The sequence below is a fragment of the Sesamum indicum genome, linkage group LG6 (genome assembly GCF_026168435.1).
Source record: "Sesamum indicum cultivar Baizhima isolate 11 linkage group LG6, ASM2616843v1, whole genome shotgun sequence".
In the NCBI taxonomy this organism is placed as follows: domain Eukaryota; kingdom Viridiplantae; phylum Streptophyta; class Magnoliopsida; order Lamiales; family Pedaliaceae; genus Sesamum; species Sesamum indicum.
Window position 1 is genome coordinate 10,933,042 of NC_142662.1, and position 22,746 is coordinate 10,955,787.

Here is a 22,746-nt window from a genome sequence, read left to right on the forward strand (position 1 = left end):
AAATGGGATGTATTTTTGACTCAAGTGGAAGGTCTAGCTTGTAAGCCACCTTCCCAATCCGTTCAATTACCTTGTAAGGACCAAAATACCTTACAGAAAGCTTCAAGTTCTTCCTCAGAGCTATGGAAGCCTGTCTGTAAGGCTGCAACTTGAGGAAGACATAGTCCCCAACCTCAAACTCTCTCTCAGTTCTCTTCTTGTCTGCATAAGTCTTCATTCTTTGTTGTGCATTCTGGAGATTTTCCTTTAGCAATTGTGTGACCTTACTTTTGTTCTTCATTAATTCATCCACATCAGAGTGGAGACTCTGCAGATAGGGACCAATAGGCAGCTGATTTGAGGGGTATCCATATAATGCCTCAAATGGAGTAGCCTTTAGTCCTGAGTGAAAGGTAGTGTTAAACCAGAACTCTGCAAGGGTGATCCACTGAGACCACTTCTTGGGATGCTGAGGACACATACATCTAAGATAAGTCTCCAAACACTGGTTCACTCTTTCAGTTTGACCGTCTGTCTGAGGGTGATAGGCAGTGGACATATCTACGGACACTCCTGTTAAGTTGAACAGCTCCTTCCAAAAATGGCTGGTGAAGACTTTGTCTCTATCAGACACAATACTAAAAGGTAGACCATGTAGCTTATAAATGTGTTCAAAGAAGATTTTTGCAATGCTAGATGCTGTATAAGGATGTTTTAAGGCAATGAAGTGGGAATACTTAGTTAATCTATCCACCACCACCAATATAACTTCCTTCCATCAGATTTTGGTAGACCTTCTATGAAATCCATTGAAATACATGCCCATGCTTGTTCAGGAATGGGTAATGGCTACAGTAGACCTGGATATGCCTTGTTCTCACTCTTTGATCTTTGACAGACCTCGCACTCTGTCACCCATGTGTGAACTTCTTCTTGAGCATTAGGCCAAAAGAACAACAACTTTAGTCTCTGTAAAGTACCTGTTATTCCAGAGTGTCCTCCCAAAGTTGAATCATGCACTGTATGTATGATTTTTCTCCTCATATCCCCTTGACTACCCACACATATCTTGTTTCCCTTCCTTAAAATTCCTGACTCAAACTTATACTCAGGGTAAGACTGGTTATCAAGAATTTTTGCCTGTATTATGGGTTGAAACAAGGGATCTCCATCATAACTTAATTGAAGCTCTTGCATCCATAGTGGTAGTTGAGTGGAAATGGCATGATTTTCTCCTTCAACTAAAGTGTGCTCCCTCCTAGAAAGAGCATATGCTGCCCTATTCTCATTCCCCTTTTTGTAATGAACTTCATAACTCAACCCCAAGAGTTTAGTCACCCATCTCTGCTGCAACGCTGATTCTACCCTTTGATCCAAAATATGCTTGAGGCTCTTTTGATCAGTTTTGATAATAAAATGGTGTCCTTGGAGGTAGTGTTTCCATTTGGTGACTGCCAGTAGAAGGGCTAGGAACTCCTTCTCATAAGTGGATAGCCCCAGGTTCTTAGGAGCCAAGGCCTTACTCAGGTATGCAATAGGCCTACCTTCTTGCATTAGTACTGCCCCTATTCCCTTCCCACATGCATCTGTTTCCACAATGAAAGGTTTTGTGAAATCAGAAAATGCCAACACAGGAGCAGTTGACATCACACCCTTTAGGTGGTTAAATGCATCTTCGCTTCCTTATTCCATAAGAATCCATCTTTTTTCAGCAATGATGTTAGAGGCTTGCTCAGAATTCCATACCCTTTTATAAACTTCCTGTAATAACCTGTTAGGCCCAAGAATCCTCTCAGTGCCTTGAGTGTAGTAGGAATGGGCCAGTCCCTCATACATTGGACTTTCTGTTGATCAGTAGCCACCCATTTATCAGAGATGATGTGTCCCAGATACTCTATCTGTGATTGAGCAAATGAGCACTTGCTCTTTTTGGCATAGAGCTTGTGCGTCCTCAATAATTCCAGCACCTTCCTCAAGTGTAGCAGATGATCATTCCACCCCTTACTGTAGATTAAGATGTCATCAAAGAATACCAACACAAATTTTCTAAGGAAAGGTTCAAATACCTGATTCATTAGAGCTTGAAATGTGGCTGGAGCATTGCATAATCCAAATGGCATGACAAGAAATTCATAATGGCCACTGTGAGTTATAAAGCTAGTTTTGGATATATCCTCTTGCCTCATTCTAATCTGGAAGTAACCAGACCTCAAGTCTATTTTAGTGAAAAACTTGGCCCCATGTAACTCATCTAACAGTTCATCAATTACAGGTATGGGAAACTTGTGTTTTACTGTGAGCCTATTGAGGTATCTGTAATCTACACACATCCTCCAACCCCCATCCTTTTTTTTAACAAGTAGAACTGGTGATGCAAAGGAACTTTGACTTGTTCTCATAATTCCACTCCTCAACATATCCTGTACAATTTGCTCAATTTCAGTTTTTTGTCCATAAGCATACCTGTAAGGTGGCTGCTTCTTATGGCATCAGGAATGAGCTCAATTTTGTGCTTTATGGCTCTCTCAGGTGGTAGAGATTGGGGTTCTTGGAAAACATCATCATAACTCTGCAGCAATCCTTGTATCATTGGGTCTCCAACCCTCTGATCAGTGGTGTTGTGCGTAGCAAATAATTGGCTCACCAGGTAATAGGTTTTTCTTCCTAGCAATTCACTCAAGAGACTTGTAGTTGTAGCTTGAGATTCCCCCTTCCTAGCCAATGCCTTGAGAGTGATCTCCTTCCCTTTATGAGTCACCGTGATAGTCAGTTGGTGAAAATCCAACTTGACTGGATTATGGTCCTCCAACCAGTCACAGCCCAATACAAAGTCACATCCCCCCAGCTTGAGTGTCCTGATGGGATATGAGAAAACTGATTCCCTTGCATTTCCAACTGATGTTGTGGACAGAGGGTCTTACTCACCAGCTTAAAACCACCAGCTACTCTTACCTTCATAGGAATGGTCTCCTCAGTTTTTAAATCCAAAGCCTTCATTACCTTTTCATCTATAAAACTGTGGGTACTACCACTATCAATCAGTATTTGGATCTCTCTCCCATTCACATTCCCTTTCACTCTCATTGTTCCATGGCTCAGCTTCCCAGATATAACATGTAGTGAAACAGAAGCATCATCCTCTTCTACTTCTTCTACCTGTCTCTCTAATTGCCCTGTGTCCTCCTCATAGGCCTTCACCTCCTCTTCATCCATAAGGACATAGGAATATCTTACCTTGCACTTATGCCCGGGTACAAAGACCTCATCACAATTATAACACGGATTCTTTTCCCTTCTTGCTCTCATTTCAGCTTCAGTAAGTAACCTTCTAGGCTGACTGTTTTCATTTCTTGCCTTGAAGGTCGGCTTATAGGAAGGTTTGTAAGCCGGGGCCTTGCTTACAGGTTTGTAAGCATTCTTCAGAAGATTGTTCTTCAGGGGCTGTTGTGACTTCTTGATGATAGCATGTACACTGACTCTTGTTTTCTAGCAAACATGATGGCTTGATTGAGGGTTGCGGGTTTCAGAGTTATTATATGCCCTTTAAGTTCTTCATTCAACCCACTAATAAATTTCATCATAAAAAACTCCTCACTTAAGTGTTTGTTGAAAATCAGCATTTGAGCTTCCAACTCCTCAAACCTCTCTAGATAGGCGTTCACAGTTGTTTCTTGGTGAAGTCTGTTAAAGTCCGTCACCACTCTCTCATAGTCCACATTTTCAAATCGTTCTAGCACATTCACAATGAGTTCTTGCCAAGTGGGCACTCCCCTTTTTTCCACATAACCTTGATACCACAGTTCTGCTCTTCCTTGCATATGGATTGAAGCCAATGCTGTTTTGTGACCTTCTGGGATGGGTATCATCTGAAAATAACGTGTGCATCTTCTGATCCAAGCTCTGGCATCTTCCCCCTTGAACATTGGAAACTCCATTCTGTGAATAGAGTTATAACTCATCTCATTTAAGCTGGTGTTTTCTCCACCTTCAGTCTGCTGTGGAACTATCCTTGAGGAGGATCCCTTGTCCATGGTTGTCGTCAGTCCTTCCCCGAGTATTGATTTGTTCCTGTTGTAGTTCTGCAACTGAACAACTAAGCTCTGAAGTTGTTGTTGCATAGCGACAATGGCATTCTCAATGTTGATCACAGTGGAGTGTAATCCTTCATGTTCTTCAGCTACTTGTCTTTTTAATCTTTCATCCACTAGCATGATATCAGTTTTCTTTTGTGCTTCCTGCAGTTTTTTTAATCTAGTGCCGTCTGCCATTTTCAATCCAAGGATCGAGTGGCTCTGGTGCCAAATTGTCACGTTTTTACAGAAAATTGGGGTGGGAAAATGGAGAAGAAAAACGAGAGAGAGAAGAGAAACAGAAACTTCATAAAATTTTCATTAAGAAACTGGAAATGGGTTCCTGCTCAGTACATAAACACCCAACACATCACTTTCAATAATTTAAATTACAATTCTCAAAAATATGCCTAGAATTGTATGGACCAAGCTCGCGCTACCTTCCTCTGTCTATTTCCTTCTGCAGAAACCTGAGCTCCCGTAGCTCAGACATTGCCTCCCACGCCTGCACCAGAAGCTGCCACGTGTCCTTCCTTCTCTCCTTCAGCAGCTCCCAAAACGGCATCGTCTTCTGCCAAAATCCCCAATTCCCCAGCTCGCCCTAATTTCACTGCGGGAACGGTGTCGTCCTTGCCTCGAATGCTCAATCCCTCTTTTAATTCAGGTGTGCCCTCGATTGGACGGCTCGGATCATCCTTCTTCATCCAACGGCCGCTTAAAGAAGTCGCATTTCCTTTCAAAATCGTGACAGATTTCTCTGTACTGAGGCAAACGGCTAGCTCCGTTGTACCTCAGCCGCTGTTGTTTTTCCCCGAGGTTTCTGCCTTGTGCAGGGGCACCATCAGGCCCTTGTTCATATCACCCTCCGCCGCAGGTACTCAACCTTGACCCTTCACTCCCTCTCTGCTGATCTTTTCCCCCTTTTTTCTTTCGGCTGTTTTCTTGGGTGAGAAGCTAACATGAATAGAGTAAATGTAAAATGAAGGTGAGAAGCTGAAAACGTGCGACTATGGCTGGACGGTGGTTTTGGGTAAAATGGTGGGAAAGAAGACGGTGGTTTTCAGGATTTTTACCGGTGGATTTTTTTATTTTTTGGATTTGTCAGGCGCCATATCATTAGTACAATTTCTCCCCAGAACTATGAGATCAAGATTCAAAAATATCATCAAAAATGCCCATCCCGAAAAAAGAAGGAGAAGAAGAAGAAGAAAAAGAATTCACATTCGTCCGAACAACACAAATCAATATAGACCATTTCGTCCGGGTGTATTAAAATTGGGGAAATAAAAGAAGAAGGTCAAGAAAATCAAGAATTTAACGCCCAAAATTATTTGAAGAATAAAGAAAAACGAATCGGAAAATAGAGAGAAGTCATACCAAAGTGAAGAGAGAGAGTGAGAGAATGCTTTCTGTTTCTTGGTATGAAGATGATGACAACATGTGCAGTATCACTTTCTTGGAACTCCAACCCCTAAATTGCCGTTCAGCCCCTCACCCCTCCAACCCCTTCTTTTATTAATTTCTTTTTTTTAATTTTATGTAAAATAAAAAGTAATAAACATTCGTATTGTTTGATTTCATAGTATCTCAAAATTATAAAATAAAGTAAATATACAAATGCATACATCTTAAATATTTATATTAATTTTTTCCATCTAGTTATTAAATATTTAATTATAATAAGTTTAGATTATATTTCAAAAGACTCTAAAGAAAATACTTACTTCAATAAAAATTGTACCAATTCTCTGACTCATTTTTTACATCATTTTGATTTAGATGTTTTGGACTGTTGAATGTCAAGTTCCATAATCATGTCACTGTTTAATTTTGTACATGTTTAAGAAACTCATTACTTGAGAACTTAAATTGGTAGTCCAGTTCAGTAGGAGCACACCCAGAATAATTATCCATCTTACAATATAATTAAGTTTATTTTTACACTTTTAATATACTTTCTTAAATATTATTTGAGGTACTATTTTCAACTTTGATCGTTCCAAAATAATATATGTATGCAACACTTGCAAAAAAAATTTCTTTCTTCCCTCTTTTCCTCCTCTCTCTCTCTTTTTCTCCCCCATCTCCCCCTACCCCCCTGCCAACTCGTCTGTCTCTCTTCTCTCTCTTTTAGTCTCTCTCTCTCTCTCTTTCTCTCATGCCCCACCTCCCCCTGCCCCTATCGCCCATTCCACACTTTCCCCCGCCCGCACCACCAGGTAAGTGTCCCATTTTTTGGTATTTTTCTATTTGATTTATTTTAATTTTTTTGGGATTCTTTTCCAAAATGACGGTGTCAAACAAAACCATGGAAAGAATCATGCGGCAAGATTCCAACCTCAGCCCATATGATGGATTTAGGATTGGAGGAATTGGGAAAGTCCTGAACCAGATAGGACTAAACCAAAGGAAGCATCACATAATCTACAAAGTAAGTTCAGGTGAGTTTGCTATACCTATGGAACTTACTGGTAATGTGATGGAAATGCAGTTAATTCCTAAAGAAGAAATTCTTGAAGAATTGAGTAAGCTTAGAGAAGAAGTAGCCGTTACTATGAAATGGATCCACATAGGAACTATTGAAGTAGTAATAAAAGCAACTTTTAAGGAAGGGATTGATTCAGAAATACATTTATCAATAATGGATAGAAGAATCAATAACTTAAGAGATGGTTGTCTTGGAACAATGATAGGTAACTTGTATGCAGGAAAACTGATGTTTGACATTCATCCTAGGATTGCATACAACCTAGCAAACCAAGATTTTAGTAGAGTCTTAACCCTTCATCAAGATTTTAAAAGAAAAGATCTAATGGGAGAAGGAAATAGACCGTATTCTATAACTTATAGAATTGCATATGCCCTTTCCAATACGCATCATTCAGATTTGTTTCTTAGGAAAGAGTATGTTGAGATTCCTAGAATTTTCAAGGAGTTCGCTAAGGTCATGACACCAGATCCTATTAGGATACCTAGAATAGGTGGTGTTGATATCATCATAAAAGATCACCCAATTTTAGATAAACAACTTAGCTCTAGAACTGATTTCAGTAGTCGAATGTCCTTTTCGGAAGATAGGATTACAGGCTATAAAGGAAAGGAGAAAGAATTATTAAAAGCTTTAACTCCTCAAGAGATTAGGGTAGATAACGTAAAACTTAGATGCCCTGAAGGATGGAAAGAAATACAAGTTATATTTGACATCACTAAGAAAGAGAATTTTTTCCCTTGTGATGACTTATATCATTTGCAGCAACCTGTTGTTGGAAGATATGAAGGCATGTTAGAAATAGCAGGTCATGAATTTTAGTTGCAGGTGTTGCAGGAAGAGAAAATGGGAGTATGATTTTTGGGTTAAGTTTCCTCGAAGATCATAAACCATGGGGAAGAAAAGGCAACGGAATGGAATTCAGTCTTGATGGTGTCACCATAAGGATTGAATGACAAGTCCTTTTTCTATATACATATCTGTTGGTATGTTATATGATCAATATAAGACGGAGTATTTTGCAGCTTATATTGATTCAGGATCAGGTATTTGCACGGCAAAACCTGGAGTTTTCCCTAAGGAAGCAAGGGAAACTTTACCCGTCATTGCAGGAAGAGATTTTCCACAAAAAATCCTGATACTCAATAAGAGAATACGAGAAGCCAAGATCATGATTGGAGGAGCATTTGGATCACCCTGGTTTAGGGTAAAAATACCTCCTATTTACTTTCATGATACAGGTGCCGATATCTTGCTAGGTAACAATTTCATTCAAACATTTGCAAGATATATGCAGGATAATCAAAGGAATCTGTTAATCTTTACTACTAACTGTGGTAGTGAGATACAGGTGTTGCGAAGAGAAAAGGCATTCAACAGGATAATGCCAATAAATTTTTGCAGCAAACGTGGTGACTTTGATGCCAAATTAACTCATCCAAAAATGCAGGATAAGAGGAAATTTGGTAAGGTCCTTTTGTCTTTCAGGCAACAGGGACTCATAGACAGCGATAGCTCCTATAAGGAATCCGAGGAGGAAATCCTAAACCTTAAAGAAGCACTACTAGGAATGAAAGCACTCGACATCAGCGAAGAAAGCAGGCTTTCTCTTGAGAATGTCAAGAGGCTTATTCAGAGGAATTTCAGTGAAAATCCTCTGGCTTGGTGGGATAGGAACAAGATCGAAGCTACTCTTAAGGTCAAAGACGAATGCAAATACGAGTATGTTCGATACAAGCCTATCCAGATGAACATGGAGGATAAGAAGGATATGCAGATGATAATCAAAGAGCATATCAGTCTTGGACTCATTGAACCTGGAATCTCTACCTACAGTAGCCCTGGATTTTTGGTAAGAAACCATGGCGAGATCAAGAGAGGTAAACCCAGGTTGGTTATTAACTATCAAGGTATTAATAAGATATTAGAATTTGATGGTTATTACATTCCTAGTAGAGAACACTTAATTGATTGCATTAAAGGAGCAAAAGTGTTTTCTAAATTCGATTGCAAATCTGGGTTTTATCAGATTAAGATGGAGAGTGAATCAAAGAAATTTACTGCGTTCTCCACACTACAGGGACAGTATATCTGGAATGTGCTTCCAATGGGTTTAGCTAATGCACCCCAGATATTTCAAAGAAAAATGGATAATCTTTTCAAAGATTATTTTGAGTTCATGTTTGTCTATATTGACGACATACTAATTGCATCCAAAAATATGAAAGAGAATATTAAACATCTTGAAATATTTTCCGATGCATGCTACAAAGAAGGTTTAGTACTTTCTGAAAAGAAAGCCACTATTGCAGTCAATAAGATTGAATTTTTAGGAATCCTTATTGACGAAGCAGGGATTGAGTTGCAGGACCATATTGTGGAAAAAATCCGCAATTTCCCAGATGTACTCAAGGACAAGAAGCAATTACAAAGCTTCTTGGGAGTTGTTAATTTTGCAGGAATCTTCATTAAGGATCTTGCAAGATACAGAAAGGATTTCCGACCACTCTTGAAAGAAACGGAGAGTTCAAAGTGGAAATGGGAAGAAATCCACACCAAAAGGGTTCGTGAGCTAAAACAAGTTTGCAGTAACCTTCCAAAGCTTGCTATACTGCAAGATGGGGATGAATTGGTAGTCTACACAGATGCCAATGATTACAAATGGGCGGCAGTACTCATGAAGAAGACAACTACAGGGGAGGAACCCTGTAGATACACCGGAGGGTTGTTCTCAGAACAACAAGCCAAAGTTTGGCACATAAACGAGAAAGAATTTCTTTGCGGTTTGGAAGGCTTTCAAAAAATGGCCTTTATTTTTACTTGCTAAAGAATTTACTTTAAAAGTTGATAATACTAATGTTAAGGCTTTCTTAAAGAATAAATTAGAATAAAAAATAGAGAAAGCTCGTATTATCATATGGCAAGCTGAATGCCAATATTATTGTTATAATATTGTCGTCATAAAATCTCATGAAAATGTTCTTGCAGATTTCCTGACAAGAGATGGAGGCATCTGAAGCAAACTCCATCATGCTGAGACTCAGGCACCTCCGGAAAAACCTCGAGGAGCTTGACAGAAAGTTCGGACAACTAGCAGTCAATGCCCAAGTTGCCGGACAAATCCAAAGAGCCGATCTAGACACAGTTCAGGTCGCAATAAGAAGTTCCCTACTAGCATCCACTTTGCTATGGAACGACCTACGAGAACCAATTCGGAAGGCGTCACCTTCGGGGATGACTCACGAGTTGAGGGAGCATGACCCAAAACATGCCTTTAGAGTACAGGGCTCTACACCTGTAGCGTCGGATTCAAGTACCGATTGCACAAGGCCATTACCAGACTCTAGTAAAACGGCAACAATTGAATCACAGGAAGTGCAAACTCCTGTAGGTTCAAGTCAACCTAGCACCTCAGGGGTTAAAGAGGGAGAGATTAGCCTTAGGCCAATGACAGGCACCTCTAAGGCTAATACTAATGAAGTAATATCTTCTTCTGCTTGGCAGGATTATCAGTGTATGTGGGAAAAATTAATTTCCCGCAAAGGAGTCAATCCTGGCAAGAGCATTATCGAAACGTCCGGAAAATATAACAGAGTCTGGATGTTAGAAAGATCTAAACCAGAAGATGTCAGAGAATGGTATGACTCTGGAGCCCTTGCTTCAGTTCATACTATGTTACCGAGTTTTCCGGAACTCTCAAAACTTCCGAAGTGGATTAGTGGGGCGGTCTTTGATTCATGGCAAAACAACCCCCACTTGAAAAGAGGCGATGTTCTGGAGATAAAATTTGTTTCAGTAGCTCCAGAAACTGCAGGAAGAGGGTCTCATCCAGCATTCCATTTCATGAAGCTGCAGAGGCCAGATATGGTAGCTTTCAACAAAATCAAAGCTGCCTCAGGAGAAGCTCCCTTGGTATCAGCCATTAGCGAAGATAGTATCTCTACCAGGAGAGCTTGGAGACTATGGGTCTGTCTCACAGAGATGGACAAAGTCAAGTATCCATTCAAGATTTTCTCAAACAAAGTGAATGGATCATTCCTGTTAAATTCCATGACAGGAAAAAGCACGGAGTTTGCTGAAAGCCTATTCGAAAAGAAGAGGATGTTAATTTGGAAAAATAAGCTGCCGGCAACCGAAGCCACAAGGATGAAGACGTGCAATATGTTGCATGTTGGGCAATGGCATAACCATTTGTGCCCTTGCTGCGAGAAACAAGAAAAGCCCCTGTTCGGGACAAAGATTCGGGTCACGAAAAATAAACCCGAACCGGACCAAGATAAGGGAAAGAGAAAAAATTTTACCAAGAGAAGTAAAAGTTAAACGATGTAAAAAAATCAAGAGGATAAGACTGTCGGCAGAAAAAGCCAACAGTCAGCCAAGCAGCCAGCTGGAGATCATGTGACTGACAAACCATTATGACAGACAGCTGGAAATCACAAGGCGATGACGAACGCAATGACGTCATCATAAAAACAAGTTTGGAGTCCGAATTTGAAGTCCGCGGACGCCTATAAATAAAGATGCAAGGAAGCAGAAGGGGATCATCAGAAAACTTCTCCTACTCTTCAAAGCATTAGAATTCTGAGTCATTTTTCTGTAATATTTCATATTTTCAGTTTATGGGGGTTTCCCCAACAAGTCAAGTCCTCTACACCATGAGAGGCTAAATAGTTGTTTCCTCCAACGGAGGAATAATATCTATGTAATATTTCCTATATTTCTTCAATAAAAGATAGGCTTTTGTTCAGCTTGTTATCCAAAATTCTATTAAGACCCTGTATTGGAATCCCTTTCACGCCCTAAGGTAGGAAACGAAATAGGGCTGTGCTGTTTTGTTACTGAAGGAGCCAATTTCCTGTGAATCATCTGCTGCGGTAGTGTGGTTGGACAAAGTCCGTAAAATCGAGGACTTGGAGTACCCGGAAACAAAGCGGTCAAAACAAGGTATGAATTTATGGGGTTTTAATTTATTTCGGAAGCATGTTGGGCCTATTCCTAAGGATGAGGTGTAAACATAAATTACAAAAGAAAGGTGATTATAGGATCAACAGTGTTAAAATATGGAAACCAGGGGACCATAACTGTCAACCATGAAAAGCGTGGGACTAGAAGTGATAATGGCCTTATCTAATGGGACCAAAAATGCAATTTTGCCACCCAAAATCTATCCAATTCTTTTGGGTATAATTTGGGTAAGACCCTAGGTGTATTTTATAGGATAAGATATGAGTAGTGTATGAAAACATTGCCATGAATATTTTTGGACTTGAGTCTGTTTCGGGTCTAGGTAGAGTGATACCCGTCCATTGACAGGCCTTTGCCCATCTAACTGCTTGTGTGCAAAAAAATTGATGATCGTTCTTACATATCATTTTAATGGGAAAAAATGCATTTTACTCCCATGTTATATGATAAATAAGTAAAATTTCATGCGAAAAAAAAAAATTAAAACAAAAACAAAATTACTTCCCATGTTTTGTTATATTTTTCAAAATACAGGGAATAATTTACTAATTCTCTTTTACAAGATTTCTTTTACTCATTTTACATATCACAAACTGGTAAATTGCATTTAACCCATTTGAGTGTGATTGATTCAAATGGCTTATTAATATAAATAGTGAACCTTTTGTAATCACATATAGAACCTTTCTTGACTTTCAAATGTCCATTTAACTTCATACTCAGACTACATTGATTTGAGCATTAGAGGGAAGTGAAAATTAGCTTCTTTTGTTTCTTTAACTAAAAATAGCTTGAAGGTTACAATTCCTTTTTTTTTTAAGTTTAAATCATATAATATTATGTAACAGCCAACAACAATTATTAATGATCAACTCACAATTACCATATATAGATAACTACTTATTGTATAAATAGATTAAACACTTACAATGATATTCGAATTTAAAATCCTTACATGTTTAGTTTGCTAATGACACTTTTGAGGTGCAAAATGCCAAAATTTTCATGTTGAGGGCACAAAATGCTATTGAATGTAATTTTGTGGGTGAAAAATGTAAATTAACCAAATCTTAAAAATAAATTGGCAAACAAGCCGTTTATTAAGCATTTAACACCGTGCAAAGAAGTGTTCGATCCTTGGAAAGGTTGAGGCCCAAACATTCACCATTCACTATAGATGTTTTAGGATCAACTCCTAAATCTCATAAATATTGATATTTGTAATTTGTATCAATATAAAAAAGAAAAGCGGACTCAATTTTTAAATATACAATTATATCCCTAATTTATTTCAAAAATTAATTGTAATTATATTTGAACAAAAGTGATTCTATATTTTTTTAACACCACTAATTCCAATGTGGCAGACAGATATCTACACAGACCAATCAATAGTTCAAGTCACACACTCCCATAATCCATTGTCTCTTCGAAGAACTCCCTTCAACACTAATTTTTAATTTTCTCGATAATACATTAAATTAAATTGAAATGTGATTTGTTAGCTCATATATTTTAGTTTTATTTATAATTTTAAAACTTATTTATTATATACAAGACATGCCACAAAAACTATTTACATAATAATTATTTTGTAACTATTATCTCTCGGGCTCTCCTAATGTAATTGATTGCTTCTATTGAAAAAAAAAATTATCGGGTAATAAAAACATTGCCACCCTCAGGCTTATATATGGAGGCCCAATATACTCAACTTAGAAAAGGCAGGCCTAATGGGCTTATACCAACAATTTAATGTAACTATTATTTGGGCCTTAGACTAATATAATCAAATAAATACATTATAAATTTTTAAAGCAATAATCAATATATGATTAAAAGCATATTAAAGTGAACGATGAATATAAAAATATTCACGATTAAGAAATGATTTGGACAATTTTTTTAAACAAATAAATGATTAATATTGTAAAATTTAGTATTGTGTTGCAAACCTCCATCTGTGAGTAAGAAATGACTTTATTTTTTTCGTTAGTATAATTTTTTTTTAAAATGACTCAACCAACTGAAATTTGATTCTTTTTTTTTGGAGTAGTTTTATCATCATTGATGCGCCATTGTCAATGTGGGAAAAAAACTGGTTCCAAGCATCAAAATTGAATAAAAAAGATACTTGTAATAATATCAAATTTCAAAAAAAATTATTGTAATTTACCCTATTTTCAAATATTGGAGTTGTCAAAATAGTGCAGACCTGAAAATGAAGTTTGGAAAACACATCCGAACAAGAGATTGTTTTGAGTACCATTTTCAAGAAATATCTGCACGGCAGTACTCCTTGTCCGGCCTCACCAATGTACTTTTGCTATATCCAGCCTAGATGTTTCTTTCCGTCACTTCTTCAATACTCATTTTTGCCTACTCTCAACCTCATCACCACCTTTAATGTTGCTGGAGTTGAAAGGCCAGTTCCAAGTGAAAGCAACAAAAAATTTCTACTAATAACCAAATGAAATTGAAAAGGAACGTGTACACTGTACATCGTCCTATATATTAGATAACGATAATTACATCTACACCCCGGGACCGATGTCGACTTTTACAAACCATTTTTATCTTTTGAAAAATTACTCATATACCTCCTAAAAACGTCAACAACATTACACAAATTACCCCTACTTTTTGAAAAATTACACAACCCTCATAAACATCAACCACATTATACATACTACTCCTCAAAGGAAATTAACATTGAAGGAGCTTCTTGCAATACCTTGCACTGAATATAGAATCCTTACCATCTTCTGAGGAAAATAAGCCATAGTCCCCAGCTCACAAGTAACAGTATGGGAACCAAAGTGTTTATTTCTGCCACAAAACGGGAAGCAAATTCTTACAGGCAAACAACCATAAAGAAACACGAAATCAGGAAACCTAAAAAAAAGGAGAATTTTATTGGTTGTACGTCCAAATGTTCATCTCTTACTAAAGAAAGGCCCCATGTTACAGATCCCATATGTCGGAAGATCCCTAGAAAATTGTCATGGCATGGGAAGACAAATCATAACAATTTGATACAAAGTGCTAAGTCTGGCGGTAAGTAACAGGACTAAATTTTCTATGTACATACACTTGTACATAAGCACAAGGTTTCTCTAGGCTTACTTTCTATTTCCTTGATACAACATATAATGTCTACAGAACATGGAGTCTTCCAGTCCCTATAACAAGCGGAATATGTAAATAGCTGACGTACAAGTAATGTTTCTGCTTTCCCCTCAAGAAGTGGAGTTAAACTGTTGCCTAATCCAAGGAAAATACACCATTGCAATACCTGTAAAATCCATGATAGTTAAAGCATATTGGGAAAAGCCCAGACTTTAAATTTTATTTCCTTGAATGCTTAAGAAACTGAGTTTACAAAGTACCTATTGTTGCAATTACAACCAGGATACACGACAGGTCCATTTTATGAAAAACACTAATAAGGTAATAATTCTTTTCCATTTGTGCTTTAACATTAAAGGCTTAATCATTACATGCAAATATAAACGAATTCGTTATTAACAAATTAAGTAGCTTTTTCACATAACTTTTTGGTCAGTAGCAACAATTAGTGAGTAGCTTTATATCAGTTTGCATTTAGTCTATATTACGGAATCAAATCAATTTTACTTATACATGTTAATCCAGCACACATGTTAAAAAGCTCATCCGTAAAGACTATGAAGTGAATCCAGCATGACTACATTCAGAACAATTTAGCACTTTACCACTTTTTCATGTGTATTTGCTGATGCAAAGTATTCCATATAAGCATTGGTGACCAAGAGAAGACACAAGAATAATAAGTAGAGTTGAGAGGAAAGACAGCATTATGTGAATATTTTTTCTACATTCTACTTGGATTTAGACTTCCTATGAATATTTTTTCTAATAATTTTGTGAGAACATTATGTGTAGATTACTCTAAATCCACCTTCAAACGAACTTCATATTGGTTTTCCATTTCTTTGTCTTGATTCAGACAATTTGAAAGCTTTTGTTGGACAGAGAACATTCAATGTTAACTAATTTTTTTAATGCAGAAGCAGAATCGTTACCTGTCACTGAACTTCTCGACTGCATCAGAGGCATAGAGAAGGGTTTTGTTAGCTTTCTCAAGAACCATGTAAAGCCTCTTTCCTCTAGTAAGTCGAGCAATAAGCCAAGCATTGTTCTTTGCTCTAATGGACAGTTCTAGATCTTTCTCACAGCCTGAATTGTCTCATTTAGCTCGACTCTTTTCTGAGTCAAACCTCCTCTCGGAGCTTACAAAACGCAATTAAAGATTCCTGCTTGCAAATGATAATACAGAAATAACCAAATTCCAAGATCATGGCCAATATCATAGAACCAGAAGATAATAGAATATGGCTTTCTCCTATAAGCTAGACAAATACTGAGCACAAAAGCATCCCACAGTAAACTGCACAAGTATAAATTCATAACAACTTTACCACCATTTGGACTACAGACTAAGTTGCAGTGCAGAAGAAAATGAGAATAAGGTTCTAAATTATGCCAAAAAAAGACACATTATCCCAATAGAAGTGGACATAGGCACAAAATATTGCATTTGTTTTTGTCCAAAGGCAGAACAAACACTTAACTTTTTCTTCTCTTTAGCTTTCTTCCTCACAAGGATGCCTAATCGGAATTACATGGAAAGAGCAATTTGGCTCCAGCTATTTGCATTAGAAATAAGCTGTGTGATGGCGCAAGCATGTCTTTGAGACATCAATGAAAGAGATGTCTGTGTATTCGGAGAGTATCGTAAAAGAGAAACCAAGTGTTCTTTCCATAACTTCAATAAACAGCAAGTGGACAGCGCATAATTTTTGCTCATCCATTACTACATTAGGACTTCACAGGAGCATGAAAGTGAGTGGAGTTCCAGTGGAACCAACGTTGCTATTATTTAAAAATCACATCACAATCTCTACCGACAACAATGTGACGGTAGCACTTCACCAGGTTCTTTCCAGTTCACTACCTTCTCCTACCTCATCAAATTCAGGAACTAATATCCATCAACACAGCTCCAACTTGCAAGACTTCTCTAGAGACCATGACACTCTAAACACAAAGTCTTCATGGCAAATCACTCATTTATCCAGTTTCAAATCATGCAAATGTCTTAATAGGATTAATAATATTATAATTGCAATTTCCACAAACAAAGAGATACATGTGCAGCTAACCAGACAGATATTTACTCTAAAGTGTGAGAAAAATGAATGCAATTAGCAGTTACTTAAGCAACATATGAGCCATATAAAAGTAGTTACATAATAAGAGCAGCAAAAAAAAATGTGAATCAATGTGAAGAAAGCTTATTGAACGAACAGGACTGACCTTAGTCAAAGTTGTTACTTTTCCGGGGGGAAGCCCTAGATATGTACCTATCACCATCCATCAGCAAATAACAATATCCACTCACATGATATGCATTTTCACCACCCCAGCCTCTTGATAACTTCTCTTCAACTTTGAACATCTTCAGTGACGCCTGAAATAACCAGAAAATCAAATCATCTAAGAAAGACAAAAGAACACTACATACACATTAACTTTTTATTGACTAAGAGAAAGCAAAATATTACAAAAAAAAATTATTACTGAATTACATAGAAAGTCAATTTTCCAAAAGATCTGTGACTAAGGAAAACAAAGGGTCAGATATGACAGCGCACTTATCAGCAACACAACCACACAATCACATCAGAGCATGACAAAGCTTCTTATTTTACATTTAGTAAGCTGACAAAACATATTTAATATCACAATTCAAGGAATAGAGCTTGTACAACTTAATAGTTTTTGGTAGTTAGGCCATTGCCCCCATCCTTGCACTTGAAAACTACTGGTATGTTTCAACAAGTATCTAAGTTGAAAACACAGATAGTAGAAAATCAAGCAAGACTACTGTTAAAGCAAAATGAGTAGAACGTGTCCTTTTAGGACAACCAAAAGGTTGATCTCAAGTAGGAGTGGATGCAATGCACTATCATGCAGAGAGGTGACGGTAAAAAAGAAGAATCCAAATCAACAAGCAGTAACACAATATAGGAATCTAGTACTCAGGAGATTGTAAACATGGAACCTAGGACCCCTAGTTACCACATATACTAGTACAATTACGTGTTCCACATATGTAGTGATTATGAAAATGCCCTGTTAAATGGATTTACAGCCCATTTTCCACAACCAATTATCGTGCACCAAATTAAAAAGGAGAAGTGATTGGGGTCTATGAATCTATTGATAAAGTATCAACTCAACTGGTTAATTGGGGATAACGTAAATTATCCATGACAAGTAATCAGCAATAACAGAAACTTCATGTGAAATCAAATTCTTCAAATATCAGAAGAATAAACAAAACTCACATTTTCAAGAATTTGCTGCTTCACCATAGCAATTCCTTGTTCCCATTGACAGATGACACTAGAATCAGAAGCATCATACTGAGGCCTCGATGCTGATAAGCTAATAGATACATCTTCTCTTCTATTTGATTAAGCCAAATTGTTGGGCTTGTAGGCACTAAATTATTAACGTCTGCACCCCAAATATGAGTAATAAGAAAACCATCCTTCCCCTTGGACCACTTGGCATGCTGCAAAGGCCTCACAACAGGATAACTGCGACTTCTAAGGGCAGATGCATCAGGAGAATTGTAATATTGATCCTAGACCAGAATTCGCTAGTACAGCTCCAGTTGAAGTATTGCAAGCAGTATTTCCTTTACGTGAAGAGGACCACGAACTTACTCCAGAGGAGAGAGCAAGAGGGGTCAACCTTAGGACGGCGTAGGTAAATAGTCTGACAGCATCGATCTGAGAAAAAAGAAAGGAAATAATGATAATCGACGAACAGAGTTAACACGCTCTATGTAAAAGATAAGAAATCTTGGACATATTATGCATTTAGGAAAACAGATACATCTTAAGGGTGATAACTTCCTCTGTTTCTCTTTTTCCTAGTACCTGAATGGGATAAAGAGGATTGGGATAAAATAGAGACAAAGCACAAAGATCAAACTGTACAGGAGATAGATTTGATAAGACCAGTAGGTCCTGGAACATGGTCAGCGAGTTGCATTAAGTGTTCCCCGCACATGATTCTAATACCCGAACAAGAGACTGACAGATGCAGAATATAAGATGACAATTTATGTACATATTTAAATTCTTACAGCATTCTAACAGGAGTAATACAAACCACATGTAAGCTGAGAATTCATATAGTAATATGCACCGAGACTAGCACAAAGTAGAGAATTTAAATAATTTTCATAATATGATCAGGAAATGAGACACATATGACAAATTAATTACATGAAATGAACATAAACCCAAAGTATCAAGTAGCCATATTAACCTGGTACTACAAATTTACTATTGTGGTCCAAATCTACTTATACTCATATCTTTGAGTAACTTCTGCATGATAGTGATTTCTCACTGTATCAAGTAGCTATATTAACCTGATACTACAAATTTACTATTATAGTTCAAATGCTATTTATATGCACTAGTTTTCGTTGCATGCAGTCCCCATATAGAAAAGAATTATGATTTGAGATGGAGAGAAAACAAATTGTGAAGAAAACAATCGTGCTAAGAGAATGAGAAAGAAAAAAGTATGTTAGAGGAAATAAAGGTGAGGTGAGTGACAAAAAATATATTATAATTGTAGATTTAATAAAAATATAGAAATTTGTAAGAAAAATAAATATGGAGAACTTAGATGAGACAGAAACAATGGAATAGTGGGTGAGACAAAAAAAAATTGAAGTGAGATAAATAGAGAAATTGAAATTACTATTCTTTTAAAAGAAAGGTAAATTTGGGTATTCAAAAGTTCGTACCACAAAAGGTTTTCTTTTATAAGTGTATAAATATTTCTAAGTAACCTGTGAATACCAGTGACTTCTCACACTTAACAATAAGGAAAACAGTATACTGTTTATTCATTAAGTACATCATTCATGATAAGGAAACCGGAATATAAGCAATCTTAATCATTTTAAAATAAACTAATGCCAACAGAATTATGATGTGCATCTTTGACTAGATTTGACAAAAATATCCAGCGAGAAAAAAGATGGATTTTGTAGTTTATTTGGAGGTATTAGATGCATGTGTATCAATATTAAGTTAATAGGACATCTACATTGTGGAAAACACTTTTTTTTTCTTTTAGAAAATGCATGGGTCTAGACACACGTTTGGGTCAAGTTTCGTGGAGTTCTGATAACATTCAAGGTTTAGCTGTTTTGCACAGTTTTATTAAAGAAAGTTTGTTGCCCTTCCATACTAACTTGTAGTTATTATTACGCTTAGCAAATTTACCACACAAGTGCGTGGGTCTAGACTTACGTTTGGGTCAAGTTTCGTGGAATTTTAATCAAAAGAAGTTTGTTTATCTTTCATACTAACTTGTAGTTATTATTACACTAAGTAAATTTACCACAGAAATGCAATGCTCTACACCTTTGTTTTGGTCAACTTTCGTGGAATTCTTAGAATGTTCAAAATATTGCTGATTTGCACGGTTTTATTAAAAAAAAATTTGTTTATCTTTTATACTAACTTGTAGTTATTATTATACTTAGCAAATTTACCACACAAATGTATGGATTTAGATCTACGTTTGGGTCAAGTTTCGCGAAATTCTGAGAATGTTCAAAATTTAGCTGTTTTGCACGATTTTATTAAAGAAAGTTTGTTTCCCTTTCATAATAACTTGTAGCTTTTATTACGCTTAGCAAATTTACAACACTAATGCATGGGTCAAGACCTAAGTTTGGGTCAATTTTCGTGGAGGTTCTGAGAGCGTTCAAAATTTAGCTGTTTTGCACGGATTTATTAAAGGAAGTATGTTTTCCTTTCATACTAACTTGTAGTTATTATTACGTTTAGCAAATTTACCACAAAAATGAATGGGTTTAGACCTACATTTGGGTCAAGTTTCGTGGAATTCTGATAACGTTCAAAATTTAGCTGTTTAGCACGATTTTATTAAATAAAGTTTGTTTGCCTTTCATACTAACTTGTAGTTATTATTACGCTTAGAAAATTTACCATACAAATGCATAGGTCTAGACCTGCGTTTGGCTCAAGTTTCGTGGAATTCTGAGAACATTCAAAATTTAGCTGTTTTGTACGGTTTTATTAAATAAAGTTTGTTTGCCTTTCATACTAACTTGTAGTTATTATTACGCTTAAAAAATTTACCATACAAATGCATGGGTATAGACCTGCGTTTGGGTCAAGTTTCGTGGAATTTTGAGAACGTTCAAAATTTAGTTGTTTTGCACAGTTTTAATAAAGTTTGTTTCCCTTTCATACTAACTTGTAGTTATTATTACGCTTAGCAAATTTACCACACAAATGCATGGGTCTAGACCTACGTTTGGGTCAAGTTCGTGGAATTCTAAGAACGTTCAAAATTTAGCTGTTTTGCACGATTTTATTAAGGAAAGCTTGTTTCCTTTTCATACTAACTTGTAGTTATTATTGCGCTTAACAAATATATCACACAAATGCCAGGGCCTAGACCTACGTTTGGGTCAAGTTCGTGGAATTCTAAGAACGTTCAAAATTTAGCTGTTTTGCACGATTTTATAATAGAAAGTTTATTTCCCTTTCATACTAACTTGTAGTTATTATTACACTTGAAAAATTTACGATACAAATGCATGAGTCTAGACCTACGCTTGGATCAAGTTTCGTGAAATTCTGAGAACGTGCAAAATTGAGCTGTTTTGCACAGTTTTGTTAAAGAAAGTTTGTTTCCCTCTCTTACTAACTTGTAGTTATTATTATGCTAAGCAAATTTACCACACTAATGCATGGTCTAGACCTATGTTTGTGTCAAGTTTCGTGGAATTCTTAGAACGTTTAATATTTAGCTCTTTTTGTTTCCCTTTTATAGTAACTTGTAGTCATCATTACGCTTATCAAATTTACCACACAAATGCATGAGCCTAGACCTACGTTTGGGTCAAGTTTCATGGAATTATGAGAATGTTCAAAATTTAGTTGTTTTGCACGATTTTATTAAAGAAGGTTTGCTTCCCTTTCATACAAACTTGTAGTTATTATTACGCTTAGAAAATTTACCACACAAATGCGTGGGTCTAGACCTACGTTTGGGTAAAGCTTCGTGGAATTCTGAGATCGTTGAAAATTTAGTTGTTTTACACGGTTTTGTTAAAGAAAGTTTGTTTCCCTTTCATACTAACTTGTAGTTATTATTACGTCAGCAAATTTACCACACAAATGCATGGGTCTAGACCTACATTTTGGTCAAGTTTCGTGGAATTCTGAAAACGTTCGAAATTTAGTTGTTTGGCACGGTTTATTAAAGAAACTTTGTTTTTCTTTCATACTAACTTGTAGTTATTATTACACTTAGCAAATTTACCACACAAATGCATGGGTCTAGACCTACGCTTGGGTCAAGTTTCGTGGAATTATGAGAACTTTCAAAATTTAGCTGTTTTACACCGTTTTATCAAACAAAGTTTGTTTCAATTTCATACTAACTTGTAGTTATTATTACGCTTAGAAAATTTACCACACTAATGCATGGGTCTAGACCTATGTTTGTGTCAAGTTTTGTGAAATTTTGAGAACGTTCAAAATTTTGTTGTTTTGCATGGTTTTATTAAAGAAAGTTTATTTCCATTTCATACTAACTTGTAGTTATTATTACGCTTAGAAAATTTACCACACAAATGCATGGGTTTTCACCTACGCTTGGGTCAAGTTTCGTGGTATTTTGAAAATATTCAAAATTTAGGTGTTTTGCACTATTTTGTTAAAGAAAGTTTATTTCCCTTTAATACTAACTTGTAGTTATTATTACGCTTAGCAAATTTGCCGCACTAATGCATGGGTCTAAACCTATGTTTGTGTCAAGTTTCGTGAAATTTTTAGAACGTTCAAGATTTAGCTGTTTTTGTTTCACTTTCATACTAACTTGTAGCTATTATTACATTTAGAAAATTTACCACACGAATGTATGGGTCTGACCAACGTTTGGGTCAAGTTTCGTGAAATTCTGAGAACGTTCGAAGTTTAGCTCTTTTGCACACGGTTTTATTAAAGAAAGTTTGCTTCCCTTTTGTCCCAACTTGTATTTATTATTACTCTTAGCAAATGTGCCACACAAATGCATGAGTCTTGACCTTCGTTTGGGTAAAGTTTCGTAGAATTTTGAGAATGACAT

The 22,746-nt window shown here is 36.6% G+C and overlaps 1 protein-coding gene and 1 pseudogene across 1 annotated transcript; both read right to left on the reverse strand.

Moving 5' to 3' along the window:
• Nucleotides 1-1,634: 1,634 nt before the first annotated feature.
• Nucleotides 1,635-4,247, reverse strand: LOC148787745 (uncharacterized). The gene is made up of 4 exons (XM_088881352.1): nucleotides 3,475-4,247; nucleotides 2,905-3,376; nucleotides 2,443-2,782; nucleotides 1,635-2,344 (listed from the first exon to the last, which is right to left on the reverse strand). The coding sequence occupies exons 1-4, from the start codon at nucleotides 4,245-4,247 to the stop codon at nucleotides 1,635-1,637; spliced, it is 2,295 nt and encodes a 764-aa protein (XP_088737478.1).
• A 10,519-nt stretch (nucleotides 4,248-14,766) lies between these two features.
• Nucleotides 14,767-19,484, reverse strand: LOC148787746 (vacuolar fusion protein CCZ1 homolog A-like; annotated as a pseudogene).
• Between the last annotated feature and the right edge of the window lie 3,262 nt (nucleotides 19,485-22,746).

What these genes read in the sequence shown, in the direction of transcription:
- LOC148787745 (XM_088881352.1), bottom strand. Translation starts at nt 4,247, where the DNA reads ATGGCAGACGGCACTAGATTAAAAAAACTGCAGGAAGCACAAAAGAAA. An exon ending in ACCCTCAATCAAGCCATCAT is followed by an intron (nt 3,377 to 3,474) that starts GTTTGCTAGAAA and finishes CAAACCTGTAAG; the next exon opens with CAAGGCCCCGGCTTACAAAC. An exon ending in TAGCTGGTGGTTTTAAGCTG is followed by an intron (nt 2,783 to 2,904) that starts GTGAGTAAGACC and finishes GACTGGTTGGAG; the next exon opens with GACCATAATCCAGTCAAGTT.